A 23,567-nucleotide genomic window follows, 5' to 3' on the forward strand; every position below is an offset into this window, starting at 1 on the left:
ATCCCCACAGGTTATGTTTAGAATCACTCACCTGTTGTACTGCGATGGCGATATCACTTGGCCTTCGACCTGCCGGCTAACATTCACCGTGGGTTTCACCTTGTTCACCTGTTTTCCCGCCGCTGCAGCTGCTGCAGCCGCCGCTGCCGTGTTGTTCATATGGTGCATGCCACCAGTACCGTTGCCAGTGCCATTCGGACGGCGGACATTGCGATTGAGTACTGTAACAAGACGAGAGGCAGAAATATATGATAATGACTATGATAGATCAGCTAGAACTTACGATTCGTATCTTCTCTGTCACGTGTGATATCACCTGTGGCAGATCGATTTTGGCAATTTGGCAGGCAGAAGCGTTGTTTTTAGACGAGATGCGAGATCATGGATCAGAGATAAAGAGCAGATCAATCGATTAGTAATCTTGGCTGGAGGCTGGCCACGCTGGTCAGAGTGTGAAGAGATACTCATTGGCTTTAAGTATTAGTCATTAGTTAATCGAGAAAGGTATTCTTGAGCCGCGTGTTGCATGTTGCATTTGGTTTAGGTTTGTTTTATTGTTACTTAGTTCTTGTTTCTTTCTGTGATACGGTGTCTGTGTGACTTGCGACAGTAATAAACAAAGTTGATAACAAGCAGATCGTTTATGCAATTGAAAACAAAATGCACACAGGGTGAGATGTGTACAAAGTATAGTAAGTAAAGTAAGTTAATAAATAGACATCAATATGGTTTCGAGTAATTAGTATGAGATACGGGAGATACGGAGATATATAGCGGTTCTTTAGATAGATTATATTTAACGAGTTACATTAGCAGAGAAACGAGTTCTGTTCAAGAATCAACGCAAAAACAGATTTATGCAAACGAATATCTAAACAATTATCATGGGTACTTGTAATTGATCGTTTTATTGATTGGATTGGATATATTTTTTTTTCTTTCTTAAGTTTTACAACTAAATCAAAAAGCGAACCAAGGCAAAAGATATCGAAGGGCAAAACTTAAAAACTGATCTTGATTTGGGTATAATGTGTAATGTGAGATTTGATATGGCCGTTCGTTCGATATCGACAATCGACAATCGACATTTGGCGTTCAAAATAACCTTTCTGTGGATCTGATCTATCTGACTGATACCCAATTTAGAGTGTTTCGTTGGGAGACGAGACTTTACCCGATACAGATCCACGCACATGCACCCGCTTGGGTAGCTCTGGGGGCGTAAATGTGGGTGCAGGATGGTGTTCATCTGTAAAATACGGTGGTTCGTTATCGCACAGCTCAGTAAATCAGATTCGGTGTGTATGCATTTCTTTGTGTTATTTATATGGCCAAGCTTTATTGTTTTTTATGTGAAGCTCATAATTGCTTTTGAATATACAACAAATTCTTTTGTTTTGGTTCTGTTTTCTTTTTTTAGGGGGGATTGTGTTTGGTATTTGTAAGAACTGAAGCGGTAAGAGTATTGGTTTGTTTTTTTTAACCGAAAATGAAACACAAGAAATCGAGAGAAAATCATAGAGAAATTAGTCTGACTCTTGGGAAAACCCAGGAAAACCTGACGAACTCAAATCAAATGAAGAACGGCTCTGGGGCCGAAAGTGAACGAAAAGTGTTCAAGATGGTCGGGGGATGGTTTTTGGGGATCATTTTAGGGTATTTGCTTTATAGAATATCGAACAAAACATGCAAATAAATATGAGTTTAGAACAGAACTTGTGATGGTTATCTTACATTTATACAAACGGGTAAAAAATATATATATATATATAGAGTATATAGTATAAGTACGAACAAGTCTAAGCAAGCAGAGGTGTATTGGTAAGAGGGATACAAACCAAATCGGTTAAAGCTTGAAGCATTATTTAAGCAACACGCTGACTAAGTGCGGATTACAAGCTGAGTAGCAAGATTGGCAAATTGTTTGACAATATTTCTATATATTCATATATTTTTTATTTGGTTTTTGGCTCGCTGGATTTCAGTATCCGATTGTCAAAAGCACTTAATACTTAGACTGCTAGAACTGCTAACACCCACTTAAAGAACAACTTCGAACGATCTCTCCAACTACGAGTTGCACTAACTAGTTAATCCCCAGCTTCTGGATGTTTCGGGGTCTGAATTTAACGATTATAGTTGGTTAGCAATTTAACTGCAGGTGGAATTTGGAATTTAATCGCTTTCTAATTGATCCTATCCCCCTCTCCGTTTCCCCAGGGGATTGGTGGTGCAGTGCTCGGGGGGATGAGGAGGAGCTAGCTGCTTGATTGCCGCTTTTTTATTTTCAATTTTTTTTTTTTTTTTGGGTGTTTGTGATCGGATGGTGGCTCTAATCATTGGCTCAGTTGCTTTGCTTTCTCAAGTCATATGGATTTTATTTATTCGTGTTGGTTTTATGTATGGTTTTAAAACAATAACTTACGATAGATCTAATTTAAGGGAATTCTCTCTCTGGGAAAAACTAAAGAGTATATAAACAAAACTAAACCAAGATACAATACAAATCACGAGATTCGAAAACGAAAAACGTGCACTGGCACATATGAAGAGGGAATTTATCGAAAACTCTAATTTAAATAATAATGAAAATGTTTTAGACAAGTACAAATGCGATATAGTTTGGTTTTTATTTTAAAGTTTTTTTGTAATGGATATACAACAGAGTTTGAGTTAGTTTGACTTACTTGACAACGAGTATTCATCGTCTTCTACACACACACACAGAGACATATAAATAGGAGTATTTATTGTAGTTGTAGTAGTTGATACGGAACACGAATGTGTGGGTAAGGTAGTACAATAGAAAGATGATAGGTTTACATATTTGAAATATCATTAAGAAAGGAACATAGCTCCAGACGCAGAAGATCGATTTTTGTATATATAATTGGTATATATATTTTACAGAGAATGAGTGTGGTGTAGTGTAGTGTAGTGTAGTGTAGGTATGTGCAGGTCCTTTAAACCAGATAGATTGTGTTTCATGGAGAGTTTAGTATATTTTAGTATATCATAAGTAAAGAGGAAACTTGAAGTATTTGTTTTTGGTATTTTTTTTTTGTATGACATAGTTGTCCTAAGATACGTGATAAGGTAGATTTTTGTATCACGAATAAACGGTACTATACGACATGATAATATACGATACGATACGATATACGATATACAATACAATATGTAGTTAACGTTTGTACAAAATACGAGTTTACGATATACGATATACGATATACGAGTACAAACGATTATTACGATTATTATGTAGATTATGAGATATAAACACGCCGACTCGACTTGATTACAAACATGATTAGCATATGGATAGTATGGAGTTCATACGAAAACACAACGTTTGAATCGAATATGGTTTACTGAATATGTAGTAACCAAATGCTTGATTTCCAATATTAACTGACTCAAAACGAAGTTCGATTTAGTTTGTTCTTGACTTTACTACACACTCACACGCACACTAAGGTTAAAGTTGAATACGAAAAAGTACACAATTACTAGAACGAACGAGTAGAAACGAAACATGTATGTTGGTTTATGTGTGTATGTGTCTGTTTTACTGTGTGTGTGTAGTGCATTAGTGTAGGAAAAAGGGGGGCGGGTGGTTCTAGAAAGGGGCGGGACCAGGGGCTGTGTGTTCGTGTGTGTGTGTAACTGTGTTCTGACATAGATTGATTGATTTTCGATTGTTTGGCTGCCTGATTGATTGGCTTAGTTTTTGATTGGTTTGCTGAATGGCATATGCAGCTGAACAATAGCAATTAGAGTTAGTTAGTTAGTTAGTTGGTACTTAGTTTGGCACTATAAACATGTAATTGAGCGTTAGCAAGAGTAGAAGGAGAGAGAGTCTTTCTAAGGCAGATGTAATGGTAAGTTTTTGGTTTGCCAATTGGAAATCATGTTTGGGTTTTGTGGTTTCTGGTTTCTGGTTATGAAATGTATGTTTCGTATGCTTATCGGTAGTAGAGACAGAGACAGGAGATAGATTTATAGATAGAGATAGAGATAGAGACAGAGAGAGAGAGAGAGAGAGAGAGTGAGAGAGTAGAGTAAGTTATACGTACTTGCACGCCCAACCATTTGTACGGCTCGGACGCCTTTCCGGAAGGTGGCCACTGTTTTTTGTTTCATGAAAACAGAATTTTATAGGATTCGTGTGAATAGGTAAATGATGGCAAGGTAATGATTGTTGATTTCAATATAAATTTTTCATCTTCTTCATCATCTTCTTTTCGCCTCTGCTTATTCATTGGTACATCATTCAACGAAAATGATGAATAAAGTATAAGGAAAATTAAATACGCTATAACAACGGAAATCATAATTAAATCACACGGCAGACGTTGTACTTTTGAACTTTCATTAAATATATATATTATGGTAGATATATTCATATGTGGTATGCAGTTTATGATTATAAATAGATATATGCAATGTATATAGAGAATATATACTAAGTATGCATTCTGTTTTTATATTATATGACATTACGCGCTTCTCGGGCGAACCAAACCAGAAATCGTAGCAAAAACTAATTTAGGTCTATAGTAGGTAATGTTATATTTATACTGAGTACGATAGAGAGAACGATAGAGCGATAGTAGGGATTGAAAGTTTCTTATCAAACTGAACTCAACTCTTAAACTGATTCCCTAGGTTCTAATATAGATTCTATATCCCCATTTTCCCCAGTCTGTATTTAAAAGTTTCCCACTTCTCCAGCCAACTGATGCGGGGTTCGGTTCTTGTTAAGGATTCATTGGCATTTAGCAGCTAACAGCTTTTCATGGGGTTTAGCATTAACTAAGGCACACAAACGATGACAGTTGTACATCAATTTAGTAAAGTTGATTTAGTTTCCATATTCAATTAAATTTTAAAAGATACAAATTTAGTTTTATTTGAATTTGGCCAGCCAAATCGTAAGAGCGTTTACCAAAGGGTTAATAGTTTGATAGGAAAATATAATTTAAGTTTATTTTGAAAAAGAAAGTGTAGAGGTGGGAATACCCATCAGACGAGCGGAGCTTTTATACTTAAGAATTATCAATCCTTTGGTCATTGCTCCTTTATTTTTAGATTGATTGGATTAGGATTTGGATTAGGATTAGCAGCAACAAATAAATCTTTTGGCATTTTGGTAATATATAAAACGGATATTAATATTTGGATAGAGCGCCGAAAATCGCAAAATAATTGATTTTGGTTTCTTTTTTTTTTTTGGAAATGGATTTGAAAGCGTACCCTCCATTGTATTCATCACCGACGTGATGCCTTGGTTGACCATGCCCGTCTGCATCATAATCATGCCCACATCTGCAAGATGGTTACGTTTTTGGTATTCATATAGACACTCGCTCATACGCACAAACAGTTAATAATATCTGGGATCTGGGTTTGGGTTTGATTTTAGAAACTTAAGCTCTAGGCACTACGAACTGCAAACAGTTTTTCACATTTTCAGCTGCAGCAACGTTTCCCGTTTCGATTTTCATTTTTTTTATTTTTGTTTGTTTTAAAGCCATAACGCAGGCAAACTTACTAACTACTTGAGAACATTTGCAGCTAAGTTTGGTGTTTACAGATTTAGATTTAGTTTTAGATTTAGATTCAGAGAGTGTATAAGGTAGAGATTGTTACGCTACATAGAAACCAAATACATAAACGCCGGTTAATCTCTGGTAACTCTCGGTTAACTTAACTGCCATAACCTGTCTAATGTTATTTACACTTTTGCTTTGCAGCTACTCGCGGTTATATACAATCGCGTTAGATATATATAAATATATATAGAGATAAATGTAAATAGAGATCTGTGAGTGAGGTGAGTGCCACGCCAAGAACACAAATCAAAGGAATAGTGTGTTAGGAGGATTCGTGAGGACGGCGCAGCATTTCAAGAACTTAGGTCTACCGGTAAGTATTAAATATAATTTAATCATAAGTATTAGGAAGAGTATTTAAATTAGAGCTGGATGCTGCAAAAGTGATTTAAAATTGATCGAAAATAGAGAGTATAATCTTTCGTATTAAACATTATCTTTTTTTTTTTGGTATGGTGATGGTGTGATTAGATGTAGATTGATATTGTTGTGCTCATTTCCATGCACTTATTTTGATCTTGTATTATTCTCAACACATAAGTATAAAGTACAAAGATTAAGAGGGAGTTACAGAGACAGAGAGAGCAAGAGCGAGGATTAGCGAGACAGACTTTTATTAAAAAAATTGTGCAGTTTCAGGTTTGGAATTAAAAAAATTGATCATCAAAATAGGGCTTACAATCGGGTGTAGTATTTATGGAAAAAAAGATAAGTATAGATGACAAAGAGGTAATCATGCCTTTTTTTATGAAATACAAAGCTTTAGTTTTAAAAATGTTTTCAAAAATAGAGAAATAATTGAAAAAACTCTCTCAATTTGAGGTGGCGTTAGCTGCATATATTTCTTTTTTCTCGAAACTTTCAGTTTCTCCTTTGTATTTCACTTCTTTGGACTGGCATATTACTCATACGCCCTGTAAAACACAAAATCGTAGGTGTCAACTAACTTAGTGGTTCGCTAATGGTTGTTCTTTTCTTGATTGGTGATGGTTAAAGGAAAAGCGAAGAGTTAAGTTAACATTTCTGGTTGCTGGTTGACTGTAGTGGCTGTAGTATAGGTAATCAAAGAACTGGGGTTGCATATCGCACAAACATATTTACAAGGTCGATGTTATGTTAGGTTGTTATTGCTTTTGTTTTTCTTTCTTTCCTTGTTGGAACATATAGTATGGGAATATATATTGTTTAATCGTTATAGGTGTGGGTGTATTTAACTGTTACTTTTTGTGGGTTACAAAGAGGCGCATGTCAAAACAAACAGTGACCAAAATAGAACTGCACATGGGCAAGATAAACGGGCAGGACGGAATGGTTCGTTGTTGTTTCAAATATATGTATTTATATATATATTTATATATATTAAAGTATATGCTGGTGGGTGGTTATGATATCGGAAATGGTCTTAAGGCTGAGCACAAAAGAAGGGTCCAATGTTTCGCTTTGTTGCAAAATTGTTGTTGTTCTTACAATAAAAAAGAAAACTAAAGACAAACAATCAAAATCAAAGGAAAAGTCTTGATTTTGTTGTGCTCTTGGTTGAGAGGTGAGGTGCTGAAAGGGAAAGTCTGGTTGGGTTTTCGGTTTTCGGTTTTCGGTTTTCGGTCTAGGAATCGGCGGGACCTTCGCTTTGCTGTATTCAATGTACAAACAAAAGGTAACGTATGCAAAATGTACTTTATACAAAAGTTGGAATTGTAACTGGAATCGGAACATTGGTATTGGTATTGGTATTGGTATCGGTATTGGATATAAAACTTCAAAACTGAGAAGTGTTTGTGTGTGTGTGAGAGGTTAAAGTGTTCTGTTTAAGTATGTGTTTTCTTTTGATTCTTTGGATTATTCGGTTTTTAGCTTGATTTACCTAAGTCATCGAATTTGCTCCTGGGCTGAACAGTCACTGTGGGACAAAGTTATGGCATTGGATTGTATTATTTGGTATTTAAATTCGATTCGATTTCGGTTTAATTGGTTGTATTTTGTTATGTCACGTTGCAAATGCGGTTCACCCAATCGCACATACACACACGCAGAGGCATGTGCGAGGGGTGTTCGAACAGTTGCAGCCATGCCAATGGGTATTGTTGATTTGATTCGGTTATACATAGTTTTAAGTTAGTTGTTGTGGTTGGTTGTTGCAGTTTTTTTTGGTTTTGATTTCATTGAGAGCGAGGCCACACGCGCCAACACACATACATAATAAATATATAATAAAAAACATGGATATTTATGTATAAAAATATGTAAAAATATATATATATATATACGAATAGTTGTTCATGGTAGAGTGGTTAAATATTAAGATATATCATATAGATTAGAAAGTTTACGCCTTATACCTAGAATCTGCCTCAATATTTCGCTAGGTCCTTCTTACAAACTAAAATCGAGCTGTTCTTTTCCTATCGTTTCTGTTTGGCTTATTCGACTGGACTCGACTTGGCTATCTTCGAAACGTTCGATTCACAAACGAAACAACAAATCAAATACATATTAAAATCAAAACGGATAAGTTAAATTAAATCCATAGATAGATAAAGACTCTAAGAGGTAGATTGCAGTTACTAGTTGGTACAAAGGTTTGCTTACAGTTTTTGCATTTGCATTTCTTGATCAGCGTCTCGTCCTTGATGTCCTCGTGGCAGGCTTTGCAATAGAACCAGGCACTAGGGGGAGTTTAAAATAAAGTTTAATTTATGGATATTTATAGGTTTTTTTGGTTTAGACTTTTATCTAACACAGATTCTTTTAATGAACCTATCTACAGGATACATCCTTAAACCGATACAAACAATATATATTCGAGAAAAGTAAAAACCAGAACATAACCTTATAACCTTAACAGAAGAATATCTTACCGCTTCACCTCGTCGGCGCTTTGTGCTATGAAGAAACCCTGGGTATTGGCCTGGATTTTGGCCCCCCGCGGGTTTATGGAAATCTTGCTGTCCGCCCCCTCCTCGGCGCCTTTGATCTCGATGGCCAAAAGCAGGAGCTTCAGCTTGGAGAAACACAGTCTAAACGCGGGGAAGAGGGTAGTTAATCAGTCCCTGGTCGCCCAATCTCGCTTTAAACTTAGTCTAGATTTGCTTTACAAGTAAATTGAACCTAGTTTAGTATGCTACAAAGGTGTAGTCGAACTCTCTCAAAAAACAGGGCATGCACATTGTGTGTGTGTGTGTGGGTGTTTGAGTGTGTGTATGTGTCGTTGTAGTGGTGAGTGCTCTCAAAGCGTACACTGTTAAAAAAAAACTAAACAATCAAGACGATTGAAGAGTCAAAAAAAGGCATGCTAGGCAAAATGCTTAGAAAAACTAGAAAAGTAAAAAATGTTTTCCTTAAAAAAATGTTTTGTTCGTTAAAAAAAAAACCAAAACTACAGACAGTAAATCATCAGCGGTCCATTGCCAACTAGGGTACACTCTAAAAAAACATTCTGCAAACATGCAATGAGTTCGGGGCTTCGGGGGTGGAGTCACAAGTGGATTTGTTCGGTGGTGGGGTCACTAAGAATTATTTGCAGTGTTCGTGTGGTGGTTACGCTCTTCGGATCGCAGCGAGCGGAGTTTTCGGAGTTAGCAAGCGATTGTGGCGATCGGATGCGGATTACGGTTGCGATTACGGTTACGGATATACTATATATACGGTATACAGTTTGAGCCAATCGAAAATGAGTGTGGGTTTAATATAATATACAGGTTGTTCAATGCGTTCGCCCTCGAAAGGTTAGTTCTCGGGTTCTGGTTACTGGTGGCTAGTTTGGATCTTTCAGTGGCTATGGTTCTAGAGTATGGATTTTTGAATTCGATGTTCGAGATATATTTGTTAATATATATATATTTATATACGAGTATATAGATGGCCAGAGGTGGGAGGTGGGAGAAGGCGACAAACAGTTTGTTAAGTTGTTGGTTGTTATTATGAGGAAGGAGAGTAAATCAAACGGAATCGAATCAAGTTGGTAAATAATAGGAAAAAGAATTGTTAAACAAACTTATTTTGTACAATGCAAAAAGTTGTAGTAGTAGTAGTAGTAGAAGTAGTAGTATTTTTTATACAGTTTGCATATAATTTTGTTTTTTGTTTTTTTTTCGCTAATTTTTTTCATTTTTTCTCATTTTTGAGTCTTACTCGCTGGCTTGTGGGAATGTCATGCCGGTAAATGAAGGTGATAGGGTTTCGGTGTACATCTCACACCCTGTACCTTGAAGATAATCATTTTGCCAGGCCTGTGTGTCTGGTGACTGAAAGTTAGAAAATGGTTTTGTTGTGGTTTGCATTTAGTAAGTTCGCTAAAGTAACTACGTGGCGCATTATCGGTTTTGTTCTAAATTGTTTGTTTGTTTGTTTGTCTGTTTGGTTCTGGTTTTTTTCGTGTGGCTGTGGCAGGTGGAGAGTAGACTAGCAGAGATTTAGGGGACAGGTCCTAGGCGTACACATCTCATAGCTGGGACTCTGGTAACTGGAAACTGGATTCTGGGTCATCTGGGTCTACGGCACACAGTTCAACAGCTGGCGAGTATCGGTGCTAAGAGAGTGTGATTTGATAGTGCTTGTTTCTGGGTCAGGCATTGCATACTCTGGCTTTTGGCTTTTGGTTTTTTGGCTTTGGCTTTGGCTTTGGCTTTGGCATAGAAATACAGCTTCGATTTCTGGTATTTCTTTTCATTTTTTTTTTTTTTTGGTTGGCATTCGGTCTGTACACTTTCTGGCGAACTGGCGAACTTTACAGCATTGAAGAAGGCACGAGCATTGGGGTGGCATCAAGACTCAACCGAACCGAACGTGTGTCAAATGAGCAGAAATCAAAAGGTCGAACTGAAAAACCATCATTGAACGGAAAAGAACCAACTCAAACTAAAATGCACGCTGCAAACTTAGAACTTGTTACTGAGATACAAATATAGATAGATAGATAGATTTTTAGAGATAGATTGAGAGAGAGAGAGAGAGAGATTGAGAGATTTATTCAGAGCGATCCGCTCACACAGATACCATACATTAGCGATTGGTTGTGTCTGTTTCTGTGTGTGTGTCTGTAAGTGTGTTTGGTGTGTGTGTGTGTTGTTTGTCCTTAAATAAAGAGTCGGTTTAACTGGCTGGGCAGTTATTTGAAGTTTGCTTTTGAAAATGAAGGATAAGAAACCATATTTTGTATTTGCAAACACTGAAGGCATTTTGAACACTTAGAACACTCAATTACACAAAGAATTTGCTTGAAACAACGACTAATTTTCACAGTGTAATGTTTTTTGGTTGTGTGTGTGTATTTGTGTGTCTCTGTGTGTGTCTGTGTGTCTCTTGTTTGGAAAATCATAAGCTAAATTCACTGGCAGGCACATTTACACGTTGCAACATTTAGATCGGTGTAAACGTGCCGGATCTTCAATCAAAAAGTATAAATTAATTAATTCAAATCAAGAGATTTACAACGACGATCAGAACTGAGTGAAAACAAATAACAATGTGTTTACTTGTGGTGTGTGTGAGAGTTGTGAGTGGTTTTTCCGGCCTACAAGTGATTTTCGCAATTATTATTCGTTTCTATATAGAAATCAGTAATAAATCTTCAACTTGTAGACCGGAGATATAGCTTATGTTGTTCATGGTGTACGATATTTTGTTTTTTTTTTTCGTTCAACGCTGCACGATTAACAAGTAGAATAGAGTAGGTAGTAGTAGTAGATACGATATAGTATTTTTAAGTTTTAAGTTGTTGTTTTTTTTTTTTGTTTTCTGGTACGAGTATTACGATATAGCTTATATGGTTGGAAAACTGCCAGCTGCGTGACTTACTCAGTGGCCTGAGCAAATGGTATTCCAATAAATGTGGGACTCAATGTTTCAGTGTACATTTCCATGCCAGTGCCGCGCAGGTAATCATTTGTCCAAGACTGCATGTCTGGCGACTATGGGTTAGAGACGTAATTTAGAGACATTTGGATTGATATTGATATTCGGTACAGTACACCCCACATATATATATATATAGAGAGAGAGAGAATTGCTTGCCCGCATTTTGTATCTGCGAATCTGTAAACTGGAAATCTGGAAATCTAGAAACATATATCTAACTTCCGGCCTGCAATCATCTGGACGCCAGTAGTAATAGTAGTGTAAGTGTGTCTGGTATTTCGTTGGTGAGTGGCCTAAACTCTGGGACTTGATCCCCACTTACCGTCTTGAACGATCTCATGGCGAACAGATTGGCCATCATGGTCGAGAAACCGGGCGCCAAACAGCTCTGGGCAATGAAGCCCAACTTGAGTTCGGCCAGGCAAATGACATCGTCGCCCTGTTTCCAGTCCCACGATGGTATGTTCAGCAAGTACGCCTAATTATTTGATATTACATATTAATATTAGAAATTATTAAGATGTAATTAAGATCTACTAACTATTTAATACATATCCTTTACGTATCATTAACCAACTCACCTTATTGTGGTACTGCATCAGCTGGATGATGACTCGAATGTCGTCGCTGTAGTTTTTGATCGAGATGACTCTCATGATGTTGGCAGCATCTTCTGCGTCGGGATCTTGGCAATATTTGTTAGCTAGCACGAGGCAGGCGTCGGCTTCATGAACCTATCATGTTATTCGAAGGATTCGAATGATAAGATCGAGAAGATCGAGATTAGTTATAGATTATGGTAGCTAGATGGTTAGCTGTTTATGGTCAGACTATGTCTATGGGCATTTGATGTTTGTCTCATGTGAGTTAGTTTTGTTATGTTGAACTGTTCAAAGTAGTTTGTTATGGTTCAGTGATTGTTATTTTCTTGTTACTGTTATTGTGAATATATATTGCAGAGGTGTCACGTTTAGAGCATTTTCCACAATATAAACAATTAGTAAGCGGTTTTTTGGTTTACACGCACATCGACTGGACAACTATGGTACGAGTATGAGTACTTAAAATGCCACAGGTGAGTGTTTTGTTTTTATTTTTTCTGGTCTCGATCTGGCTGCGATCGAGTCCAAATATATTTATAATATATTTATATCTTGCATATACATTGCGTACGTAGATGGGTTCTTTAAGGTATATTATATCATTAGCAGTGCCCGCGAGGGGCGGTTTGTTTTTTAGGGAGATAGTAAGCGGTTGTACAGTGGCTGGGTGGGTGGGTTGCTGGACACAGTCCTTCGGTTTCAACTCCAAAACTAAGGACACATTAAGAAATCATAAGGCGAACGCTCGGTGCATGGCTGTGGGTGGCAACGGGTGGGGGTGGTTTCATCACAAAGAACACAAAGTACACAAGGGATTTGGGGGATGTGATTGGTGTCTGTGTGTTCGGGAAACAACTTAATCAAATACCAAAAGCCCCATACAACTTAAGAGCAACTCAAGTGGGCATTAGACAATAGATTAGCACTAGCACTTCAAGCATCTTTATCCGTTTATGGATTATGGATAGACGTCATGCAGTCTGTTCGCATGCAAAATATAAGCTTAGATACGGTGGCAAGTAACTATCTCTATGGCAACATTGCACTTTACAAGGCCAAGCTGCTCAAGGGCTGCTCATGACTGCCCGTTCAAAGGATATCGATTAAGCTGATTTATATCGTATATACAAAATCTATATTGATTAAGGTAGGTACTTAGTAGTGGCATATTGGGTTTAGACATTTAAACTGAGTTTAATATACATTTCCCTGAAAGTTGCAATGTCTGCTACTTGAGAGAGTCTCGTATATCAGAAGTTAGGGAAAGGAATACAAATGTTTGTATAAAACTTTAACTTAAATTATGTTTTTTGATGAAAAATGATAAATAGAGCATATATTTTTAGCCTAAGCTAGTTACATTTTAATGAATACTGATATATGAGACTCTAATAGTATATAAAAAGAGATTTCTATACATAAATTTGTAATATTTCATGATTAAAAGAGCTCCTACAAAGAGCTCTTTAAATTGTTTAAAAAATGTAACTTATTCTTAGTCCAAGTTTGTAGTTACAAGACTTTCTCCAAGCTATTAGAAAATGTTAACCCCTCAATGCCAGTAAATACAATTACACCTTTATAAACCATACTTTACAGTTAACAATTAACTTAACATTTACGGTAGAATACTTAGCACATACATAAATAAGAAATTACGTATACGTTAATAGTTGTAAGTAATGCAGCTTAAAATAAGGATAAATTATAATTAACTCTTTTTGATATTTTTATACAACAATTTCAACATCAATTAACGGTGTTTTCTCTCTGTGTATTGTGAGTGTTTGTTAAGTGTTCTTTGGCTTGCAATTTACAATTAGAATTTGAATTTGATTTATGTTAGAATGGCTGGTCGAGTGCTGGGTTCCAAAGGATACATGAACACCGATGTTAGTGTGATATAGTGTGTGTGTTGAACACTAATCTAAGTCCAGAAAATGCACATGTATTACACATACACATACACACACACACACACAGGTAAATACATACATAGATTAGTATATTATTAATAGGCAGGTTGTAATTACATTTGAGCGTTCGTTACATAAATAATTAGGTATGTACGTAAGAAGTAGATGTACGCTTAGTTTCTGAGGATTTTCGGTTACATAATACATAATGAAATCAAAGCTGACAGTTCGAGAGACGAAAAATATATATGTAGTATATATACGAGTTATATAGAGACACGGAAAGGAATAGGGTAAATGAACGGAACGGAAAGCAAACGAACATATAGGAACATATATAGAACGGATAGAAATGAAAATACATTTTTGTTTTACCTTAACCCTCTGCAGATCGATCGGATTCATAATGGTTCCTTGGAAGAACTCCACGGTGGTAAAATGACGTTTGAACAAACCCTCAAGTTCCAAATCGGGTGGTTTACTTTATAATTTTTCATTTTTCAAATTGATTTTTTTTTTCGTTTTGGTTTTTGTTTTTGGTTTGTTTCATTTTTTGGTTTTTTGATTTATCATGGTTGTTTGTTGGGAAAATAATACAAAGTTTTTAGAGTTTTCAATGATTCCAATGTACACACAGAGTTTACGTAGATTGGATTTTTGTATTCAAAGAAACAGAAGAATATCGTTGCATGTGTATGGATTTGGTGTTCGAAACACAACAAACAATATACGGATATATGTATATAAATATATATAGATATATAGTATATGATAATGGTGCGATTTTCGGAGTCCGCAAAATATGCAAATGAAAAAGAAGAAAAAACAAACGATGCAGACAGAATTGTTGAAAGAAAATCTCCAAGCTTAAGGTGCAACAAAAATTGTGTTTCATTATTAAACTAAACTGAACTAAAATCGAAACTTTGTTAACTCCTTACTTATATTAGGTCTATATGCTCTAGACAAAAAACTTCTTCTTAAATAACTAATTAACATTACTTAACTAGGCTCTCAATACTAATAAGTTCTATGGGATTATAAAAACTTTACGGATATTTTACAAGAGGATTATTTGAATTAAACTTTTTGGTTGCTACGATTTAAAATTAAATATAAAATATAATAAAATGTGAAATATTTGATAAGCTTCAGCTCGATTTTTGTTTGGATTAAAAGGAAATATATGTATGGTTGAAAAAAATTCAGCTAAGAAAGTCATTCCATTAAGCGGGGGTATAAAAATACGTTAACCCAAGGTAAAACCATAAAAACAAAGACATAAGTGAACGGGACTCTTAACTAAAGTCTATCTAAAATTATTATAAACATCATTTATCACGAAGCTCTGAGATGAAATTTAAAGAAAAAAGAACGCTTCTCTCGAAAGCCTCATCAGCAGCAACCGGAAACCATTAATAAAAATGCCATAATAAAGCTATAAAATTGCAATAAAAATAAACATAATTGAATTGTTCAAGTTCAAAGTGAGAGCGAGCATAGATTTATGGCATATTTTTCAAATAGAACGAGGGAAGGGGGCGTGTCTTGTTCTTTGATTGCTGTGGAAGGTCAGCAGCGAAGAGTATTCAAATTTTCTGAATCGAAGGGCAAACGGGGTGAAGTTGCATCCTAGCTGTTTGAAGAACTAAGTTGTGTTTTTCTTCGCCACGGGCACAAAAACATTCACAGGGTTTAAGATTGAGTTGCATGTAAGATTCGCTGTTGTTTTTCATGTTGTTCAGATTTTTTTCGGTTTTTTTTTTTTTTTTGCTGGGACACCTGACAATTGGGGGCTCGAGTAAATCGTTTATCGTTATTTTCTGCGTGTCTTCACTGGTTTTCATGTGTCTGTGTCTCTGTGTCTTTCTGTGTGCGTGTGTCTGTATGTTGTGGGTGTGGGTGTGGGCGTGGTCATGGTGTGTTGGTGTGTGTTTGTGTACCTTGACTCGCTCCAGGTCGACTGCGTTCATCATAGTGCCCTGAAAAAAGGCCACTGTGGTATAGTGACGCTTCAGCAGTCCCTCTAGCTCCAGGTCAGGCTCTTTGCTATTTGGTTTACATTACATTACACATGATATGGCATATATATATATATATAGTTGAGTTTTGGCATTAATAATTACAAAAGTGAACGAAAGATAGGTATTGAGAAATACAAAATTATATGTAAAAACAATTTCCACTGACTGTGTGTTTTGCTAGTCGCTAGTTTAATTCAAATACTTAAAATAGTGCCTTGAACTAACTTAACTGGGAGTTGGGACTCCCAACTATCGGATTAGTGGCCAGCAGCTGCTTGGATTTATTCAAATAAATTTAAAAGTATTAATGACAAAAAATTCTGATTGAGTGCAAAAACTATTGCCTACTTTCCCGCGCTGCTGCTGACCGCCAAAACCATTCTCTTGTTAACTGCTTAAGTACTGCTCTAATTATCTCTTTTGCTGCTGATTTTATTTAGAACTGAATCGAAAATACATTTATTTAAATAATAAATCAAATTAACAACGACACAACAAATTAGCAATACGATTGTAAAGAGGTTATTCTTCTGCTTAAACTGCTAATCGGATTCTGGATGGACTTACCGATGGAGAAAGACCACTTCGACATCGACATCCTCCCGATCTTCGTGGAGAAAGTCCTTCAGGAAATGCGACACGGATTCGTATGTTATATGACCGCATACCACAATATGTCTTGAGTTGGGTGGGTTTTTTGTTGGGGGAAAAGAGAAATAGATTAGTTCCTTGTATTGGCATAAAGTGAAACGATTAATGCAACAAATTTGACTTAAGACTAGTGTGGATGCTTGAAGCTCTGTACATGTGTGAGATATGTGTGTATGTATATAGATGAGTTGTGTGCGTGTGTTGCCGTGTTTGTTCAGTGTTAGTGTGCGATTAAAGCGGAAAAAAAGAAAATTGAATTTAGTTCGAGGCATTAAATTAAATTCACTTTTTTAGCCGAATTCAATGATCTCAGACTTAATCACATTCCATTGATCTGCCATGAAGCCAAGTCTATAATATACATATTGTACATATGCTGTCAGTGTCTTTGTGTTTGTTTGAGTGCCTTGAATGTGTGTGGGATGAGTGCATGTTCTTCGGTGAGGTTATAGATTCGAGTATATTCATTGTTTCGTATTTCTGTATATTTCTTTATATTGATTTATGCTTTGATCTGTTTTGTAATATTTATCAACTGCTTGTCGTTGCCTGGTTATGGTTATCTTTATGGCTTGTCAGTATTATTTGGTGGTAAAGTATAATTACTTTGCATTTTTTTTTTTTTTTTTCGTTTCTTAGAAAACAAACATTTATCAAAATTATACAAAATACACGAACTCATAATAGGAACTTAAAAACTCAAATGATAAATGCAAAATGCATGAATTTAGTCTGCTACCCCAGGGGCGTGTACACAAATTAATGGCAATAAATTAAAGAAGTAAAAATAATATATTGTCGCCGTATTTTTATTAAAGGCACTCTGCTACTGCAGTTTGCCAATCGAAATTATAAGTTTTGGAAATAATTATTATCGAAAATCAATATTGTTCTAGGTAAAGGCTTAGCTACGCACACCATTTTGGTAGTAATCAACTTACATGCATCAAGTAAAGCATCAAAAGTAGTCAGCAACTGGCCAACGGATTTGTTTTTTATGTTTTCTATATACATATTGTATAATACACTACTCTCATTCCAAGTTATATTACTTCTACAGGTGCTTATTTATATAATACAATGGATTATTTGGTTGGGTATTGTAGTTTTACTGTAGTCACAGTCATGCAATCAGGCAGTCAGGCAAACCGGGCAGGCATTCTTCCCATACCTAATAAAAAGTGAGTGTCAGTGCCACTACAACACATGCATACTTCTACGATTTTATTTCGAGTGTTTTTCTTTTTGGATGTTTGTGAGGTTTTGTGAGTTTGTGGGTGTGTGACTATCGCATATAGTCCATGATTACTATACACCTAAGTGTCTAGCTACGAAGTCGAAGACAGTCAATAAATAAAAAGTCCTTTACAGAAATATAAAATCAAAATAAACAACAGTAAAACCTATGTCCGTCTTTGATATAAACTTTAAAGATTTATCAAAAAACACAACTAATCAGTCCTTCTAGTCAGCATTTTAATGATCGATGTCATGATTGTGATCTGTTGAATGTCTCTTGTAGATCAAATCCGGATGCAAGGCTATACAACTCTTTACCTCTACGGTGGCAATAAAAAACAGTGCTCGACTAAGTTGGCTAAAAAGAAAGAAGAACTTCAATTTGCATTTAACAAACAAACCAAATAAATGCACTACATTCGATTAGTTCTTGTGTTGCTGTTTTTCTTTTATTTTTTTTCATTGCTGCAGCTAAAGAAACGAATGGTGACATTTGGAATTAAATTGATATTTTATTTTGTTTTGTTTTTTTTTCCTTTGAAATGATATAAATATATATAGAGAGAGTGAAAAGGTTTAACATTTGATGCCTGGCCACGCATTTTCATTGGTTTTTCATTTTCATTTAGAATTGCTGCTCAGAATGAGTTAAACATAAATTTCGATTTCTATCGCTCAGAAATGTGCAATGAATGTGAGTGGATTTTGGAGAAAATCAAAAACTGTGATTAGGAGAGTTCTTGAAAGAGAGAGACAGAGAGAGAGAGAGAGAGTTTTACAGAGAGAAAGAGTCAGGAGATGTGTGTATGTAGAGATTTGGAAGGGCTCGGTTACGGATACGGTGATGGAATCGGGTTCACGATTACGATTACGGATGGTACACTCAGAATTGAAAACTCTCAAAACTAGCAATATAGGCATTAAAGTGTCCTCATCGGAGGTCCCTTAGCTAGACAACAGGGGCCGCGTAACATAACAACGAACATAACAGGTCTCCTTAGCCTGGACCTCCTACCTGATACTGATATCCTGATTTTCAGTTTGTTCCTGATTTTTTTGATTTTGATCCTGATCCGAACAAGTTGGGCAAAAGGAAATCAAATGAAATCGCCGAGCGCATCCATACACAACACTGAGTTTAACGACAAGTGGGTAGAGTGGAGTTACAGTATCATCCGATTATGTAAGTATTATATATATATATATATACTCTATGGGTCTGTGTGTTTACTGTAGGTTATGGTTAGTTATCTCTTTATTGGTTGATCATACCGTATTGTATTCGAATGTTCGTTGAAACAGAAGTTCGCAAAGTAGAGGAAAATATATAGTATATTGAAATCATAATGGAAAAGAGTATAGATGTGTGTGAATAGATGTATATAGTATATAGTATATTGGGTTTATATTAAAAGTTGTCCAAGAACTACAACACGGATAGTAGCTGATAAACTGATTGATGATTTTAGAAGAGAGAAATTTATATATATAGAGTAGAGAGAGAGAGAGAGAGAGTAAAATATGTAGGAAAGATATATGGTTTTTTATTGATTGATATTTTTAATTGATTTGCTTTACACACACATTGATGGTTTCCGTTTCTTAGATGACAGCTGCCTTTGGATTCGATTTTTTTTTTTTTTTTAAGATGCCAAAGCCAGTAGTAGTAGTAGTAGTTCTCATAAGCTGTGTGTTCTAATATTGTACATTTCTAGCCAAAAAATATTGAGCAAATTGAAGTCTTCCGTGGTAATTGCTTGGTATTTACAAATTGCTGTCTGTACTTGGGGAGAAAAAGTCTATATAGAGAGTTTCGACTCTATGCATGTGTGTGTGTACATTTTGAATTATATGGATTCTAACATTTACGTATACAATCGAATCGAATATTATCATAATTATTATTATTATTATTATTATTATTATTGTTGTTGTAGTATTTAGTATGCATTATTATCGTTCAATGTTTAAATCGTTTAAATGGATATACATATACGCATGTATATTTATTTATGTATATAGAAATATATATACGAGTTACGACTTCGATAGCAAGGACTATATAGACAATTACGATAATGTAACACAATAATAAACACCAATCACTGATTCACTTCAAGGGCTAATACAAATGCAAAAACGAGGCTAGGATGATATGGCATATGGCATACAGAAAAGAGACAAACTTAAGAATATACGCATATTGAATTTCGATCAATGCCAATCATCAGCTCTGACTTCACACTCGCTGGGTCGACCTGCAAATTACACGTATCCAATTCATTTCTAAGTGAATCAAAAGATAAACAAACCATAAGATACCAAAAGGAAAAAGAAAACACGATTAAGCCGCATTTTTGTTTTCAAGTTTCTGTTTTTTTTATATTCGAAACTATAAAAGAACGTGCAAATCAAACGAAAAGATAGGAGCTAAAGAATTTTTAGGTTCAAGATCAGGATGTACGAGTACGATATAGAGAGTAGAAAGTAGCAGAAGAGTAAGTTGATAATTTGGCGTTCAAATTGAGGATGTAGTATGGAAACTCACAACAAGATAGCATTTTGGTAGTTAAGAGTACGCACATGATATAGTAGATACACTCAGAACAGTATTTTTTAAGTACGAAACAATTGATTGTATGTGGTACGATTCTCAAATACGATATCTGCAAAATGCCAATTCAAAGAACACAAAAATCAAAACTGGCAAATCAAAATCGCAAATCGATGGGCGAAACTCAAACGTAAATGTAATGAAACTAATGACATAACCCGGCACACATCCCCATTTCCAAAGACCTTGGGGTTACGTCCTAAGTTACGTTTTGGTATTTTTTTTTTTTTTTTTTTGGTATATTTTACGTACTGAACTACGTAGACACGTCTATTTGGAAAACCAAAAGAAAAAAGGAAAACAACGCAAAGGAAATCAACGGAAGTTCAAACCAACACAAAATGAGTTGTTCGAGAACTAAAACATTGTTCGTTTTTGTTTTTCATATATAAGCAATATGAGTATTTTAGTTAAAATTTTCTTTTTGATTTTGTTGCATTTTTCAATTGTTGTTGTTGTTGCTGTTGTTGTTGTGTGGGTGTGGTGGGTTTTCCTGTGGCGTTGGTGAGAGTGTTTGATCGATTAAATGTTTTGAATTTGGGCTGGGGTGATTGATTGATTGATTGGCTGGCTGATTTTGATTGATGGCCTGGATAGTTCGAATGTACAAATGTGCTGTTGTCACTGTTGTTCATGTGCGCCGTCCTGAGCTTGCCAAGTGCTCCCACCGGGCGTATGAGTAATATATTTTATGTGTTCGCCTGAGTTGCTGATGATGATGATTATTGTGATTGTTGTGGTTGGTTGGTTGGTTGGTTGGTTGTAGGTTGGTTTGGATTGGATTTGGCCATGTTTTTGGTGGCTTTGTGAGGATGGCTGGTGTTGTTAGGCTGGTGTGTTGTTCTTTTTGGTTTTTGGTAGAATCAAAATCAAATTTCAGCTACTTTTCCACACTCGCAAAGTGTTTGCCATGAATGAAGCGCAAACTAAAAGTAAATTCTTTTCAATAAGTTTCATTTTAATTTTGGTTTCGACTGCTTTTTGGTCAGAAATTTCATTTTGATTTGGTGTTTACTTTTGGAAACATAAATACTCGTTGTTTGGTTAGTGACTTTAGGTTGTTGTTGGTTTTGGCTTAAATTTATGATTGGTATTTTATTTTTGTGGTAGTAGTCTTATTGTAGTTGTTGTTTGTAGTAGTAGTAGTAGTATTTTTTTTATATAATTTTTTTTGTTTAATCAGTTTGTTGATTAATTGTTTTGATTGATTGTAAGAAAATTTGGTTTGTCTCACCTTCGCCCTTTTTCATTTTTTAATGTGCCCCCATATTTGGCTCTTGTTCCAATCAAGTCTATAATCTCAGGTATACAACTTGCAAAAATCGCCTGTTTACAGTATGAAAGATAATGATGACAGTGAAGTATTTTTGTTCTTTTCGGTTTTTTTTTTTTGAATTGTTGTTAAACTTAAATAAAAAGCATTACACAAAATTTCGTTTGACACAAGACAGAGACAGAGAGAAACTGGCCCGAAGGATCAAAACGCAGAGAGAGAGAGACAGAGAGAGGGGGACGCGCACACAGATCAGATCAGATGGTTAGAGAAATATATATAGAGAGTATGATTGGGGTTTGGATGGGGACGACAGACTCGAAGAAGGACCCCTATATATAAAAATTTCATGATGTAAAGGCAGCCAAGTGGATCATTTCGGATTTCTGATTGCTGTATCGCTGCTCTTGGTGGTTCTTGTTGGTTCTAGAACTTCATGTTTTTAGTTTCTTCGTTTAACTAGATCAGAAATCATTAGATATATCTTCCAAACCGAGGAAACAAGGAAAATCAAAAGTAAATGAGTTTAAAATAAACAGAAGTTATGTAACAAATAGATCTTATTATCTTCATAAATCGATAGTTAGGCCGCTTGAACGGCTTGCAGCTAGTTATTCTTATGGCTCTAATGGTTTCTTGGGGTTACGTGTGTTGTTGTGTGTGTGTGTTTGGTTAGATAACGGTATATACATATTATAATTAAAAAACATATTCAAAAGACTATGTGGTTCGAGATAACGCCTAGTAACTCGGTGCCAAGTACACACGCACACACATCGACGGTAAAATTGATTGAATTCGACTTCATCTTTGTGGTGGGTTTCAGGTTTTCAGGTGTCACAGTGCCTAGACTCAACTCAACTCAACTACGACTACGGAAAATCAGGTGATTCTCTAAAATAGACTAAACCGCACATATAGTATGTGTGTGAGTGTTTTTTTTTTTTTTTGGATTTCGTATCGGGTGGGAATCGGTTCGGTACGGGAAAAGAGTTACAGATAATGTGAAGACATGATGCTGATTACTGAATACTGAATACGATCAAAGGATACTGCAACTCTTTACTTTGTTTTACAAGTATACAAATATCAATTTTATTTTCGTTTTTAGCTAAAAAACATATCGTTTAGCGCCCAAAAAAGACGCCGGTTTCGTACTGGTTTCATTTCGTTTCGTTTTTTTTCATTTAGATTTATTTTTTATGCGTGGCTGCGGCATACAAAGTGGGTGCAAGCAAAATAACGACTTTGAAATATAGATGATTAGATTGATTGATTAGGTAAAGGTGTGGAGTTAGTTTCGTATTGGTATGGTAAATAAATTACAAGTAATCGATATAGTATGTTGGATAAGTTGAAATTGCAAAAATCGTAACTACTGCAACGTTATTAAATGTATGTATCGCATATAGGAACAAGTTGGAAAACCATAAAGAAAATCATATCGGAAAACTCAAGACTCTATGCGGTAACCAAAGACAGCAACTGGGTGTTAGTGTGTTTTATTAACCAATAAAAAGTTAAAATAGAGAATAGAAATAGAATGAAACCAACGCACAAACAAACAATTTCAACAAAAAGGCATTTCGTTAACTCAGAAAGAAGCCAGTTAAAAGGAGATTTGGTATATTTTCTTACATATGTATATTGATTCAGCGCTAGTTTTGGAGCTTAACAGTTTGAACTCAAAATCAATAATGACGCAGCTGAAGTTGCATAAAAACACGCAATTGTGGCTCTGGTCTATATATATGCATATATGTACGGTAATAATCAAAAT

The 23,567-nt window shown here is 35.6% G+C and overlaps 1 protein-coding gene across 36 annotated transcripts in view; it reads right to left on the minus strand.

Annotated features, from left to right (window-relative positions):
- The window catches only part of LOC108117478 (calcium-activated potassium channel slowpoke), a 47,127-nt gene that overhangs the window by 4,726 nt on the left and 18,834 nt on the right, over positions 1-23,567 (minus strand). For 3 of the 36 annotated variants that reach the window (XM_041819542.1, XM_041819541.1, XM_017229901.2), the window contains 13 exons: positions 21,749-21,840; positions 16,578-16,688; positions 14,362-14,467; positions 12,050-12,202; positions 11,791-11,946; positions 11,409-11,521; positions 8,471-8,629; positions 8,202-8,278; positions 7,477-7,512; positions 5,257-5,328; positions 1,175-1,249; positions 284-316; positions 32-221 (listed from right to left, as the gene is read on the minus strand). In XM_041819542.1, the coding sequence (XP_041675476.1) occupies positions 32-221; positions 284-316; positions 1,175-1,249; positions 5,257-5,328; positions 7,477-7,512; positions 8,202-8,278; positions 8,471-8,629; positions 11,409-11,521; positions 11,791-11,946; positions 12,050-12,202; positions 14,362-14,467; positions 16,578-16,688; positions 21,749-21,840 (1,373 nt within the window). Of the gene's footprint in view, positions 1-31; positions 222-283; positions 317-1,174; positions 1,250-2,687; positions 2,712-4,076; positions 4,128-5,256; positions 5,329-7,476; positions 7,513-8,201; positions 8,279-8,470; positions 8,630-9,743; positions 9,857-11,408; positions 11,522-11,790; positions 11,947-12,049; positions 12,203-14,361; positions 14,468-15,929; positions 16,036-16,577; positions 16,689-21,748; positions 21,841-23,567 lie in introns of all 36 variants that reach the window. The other 33 variants (XM_017229904.2, XM_017229900.2, XM_017229906.2 and 30 more) reach the window with 26 other exon arrangements.

This window comes from Drosophila eugracilis, unplaced genomic scaffold, assembly GCF_018153835.1.
Source record: "Drosophila eugracilis isolate 14026-0451.02 unplaced genomic scaffold, ASM1815383v1 contig_75, whole genome shotgun sequence".
NCBI classification, from domain to species: domain Eukaryota; kingdom Metazoa; phylum Arthropoda; class Insecta; order Diptera; family Drosophilidae; genus Drosophila; species Drosophila eugracilis.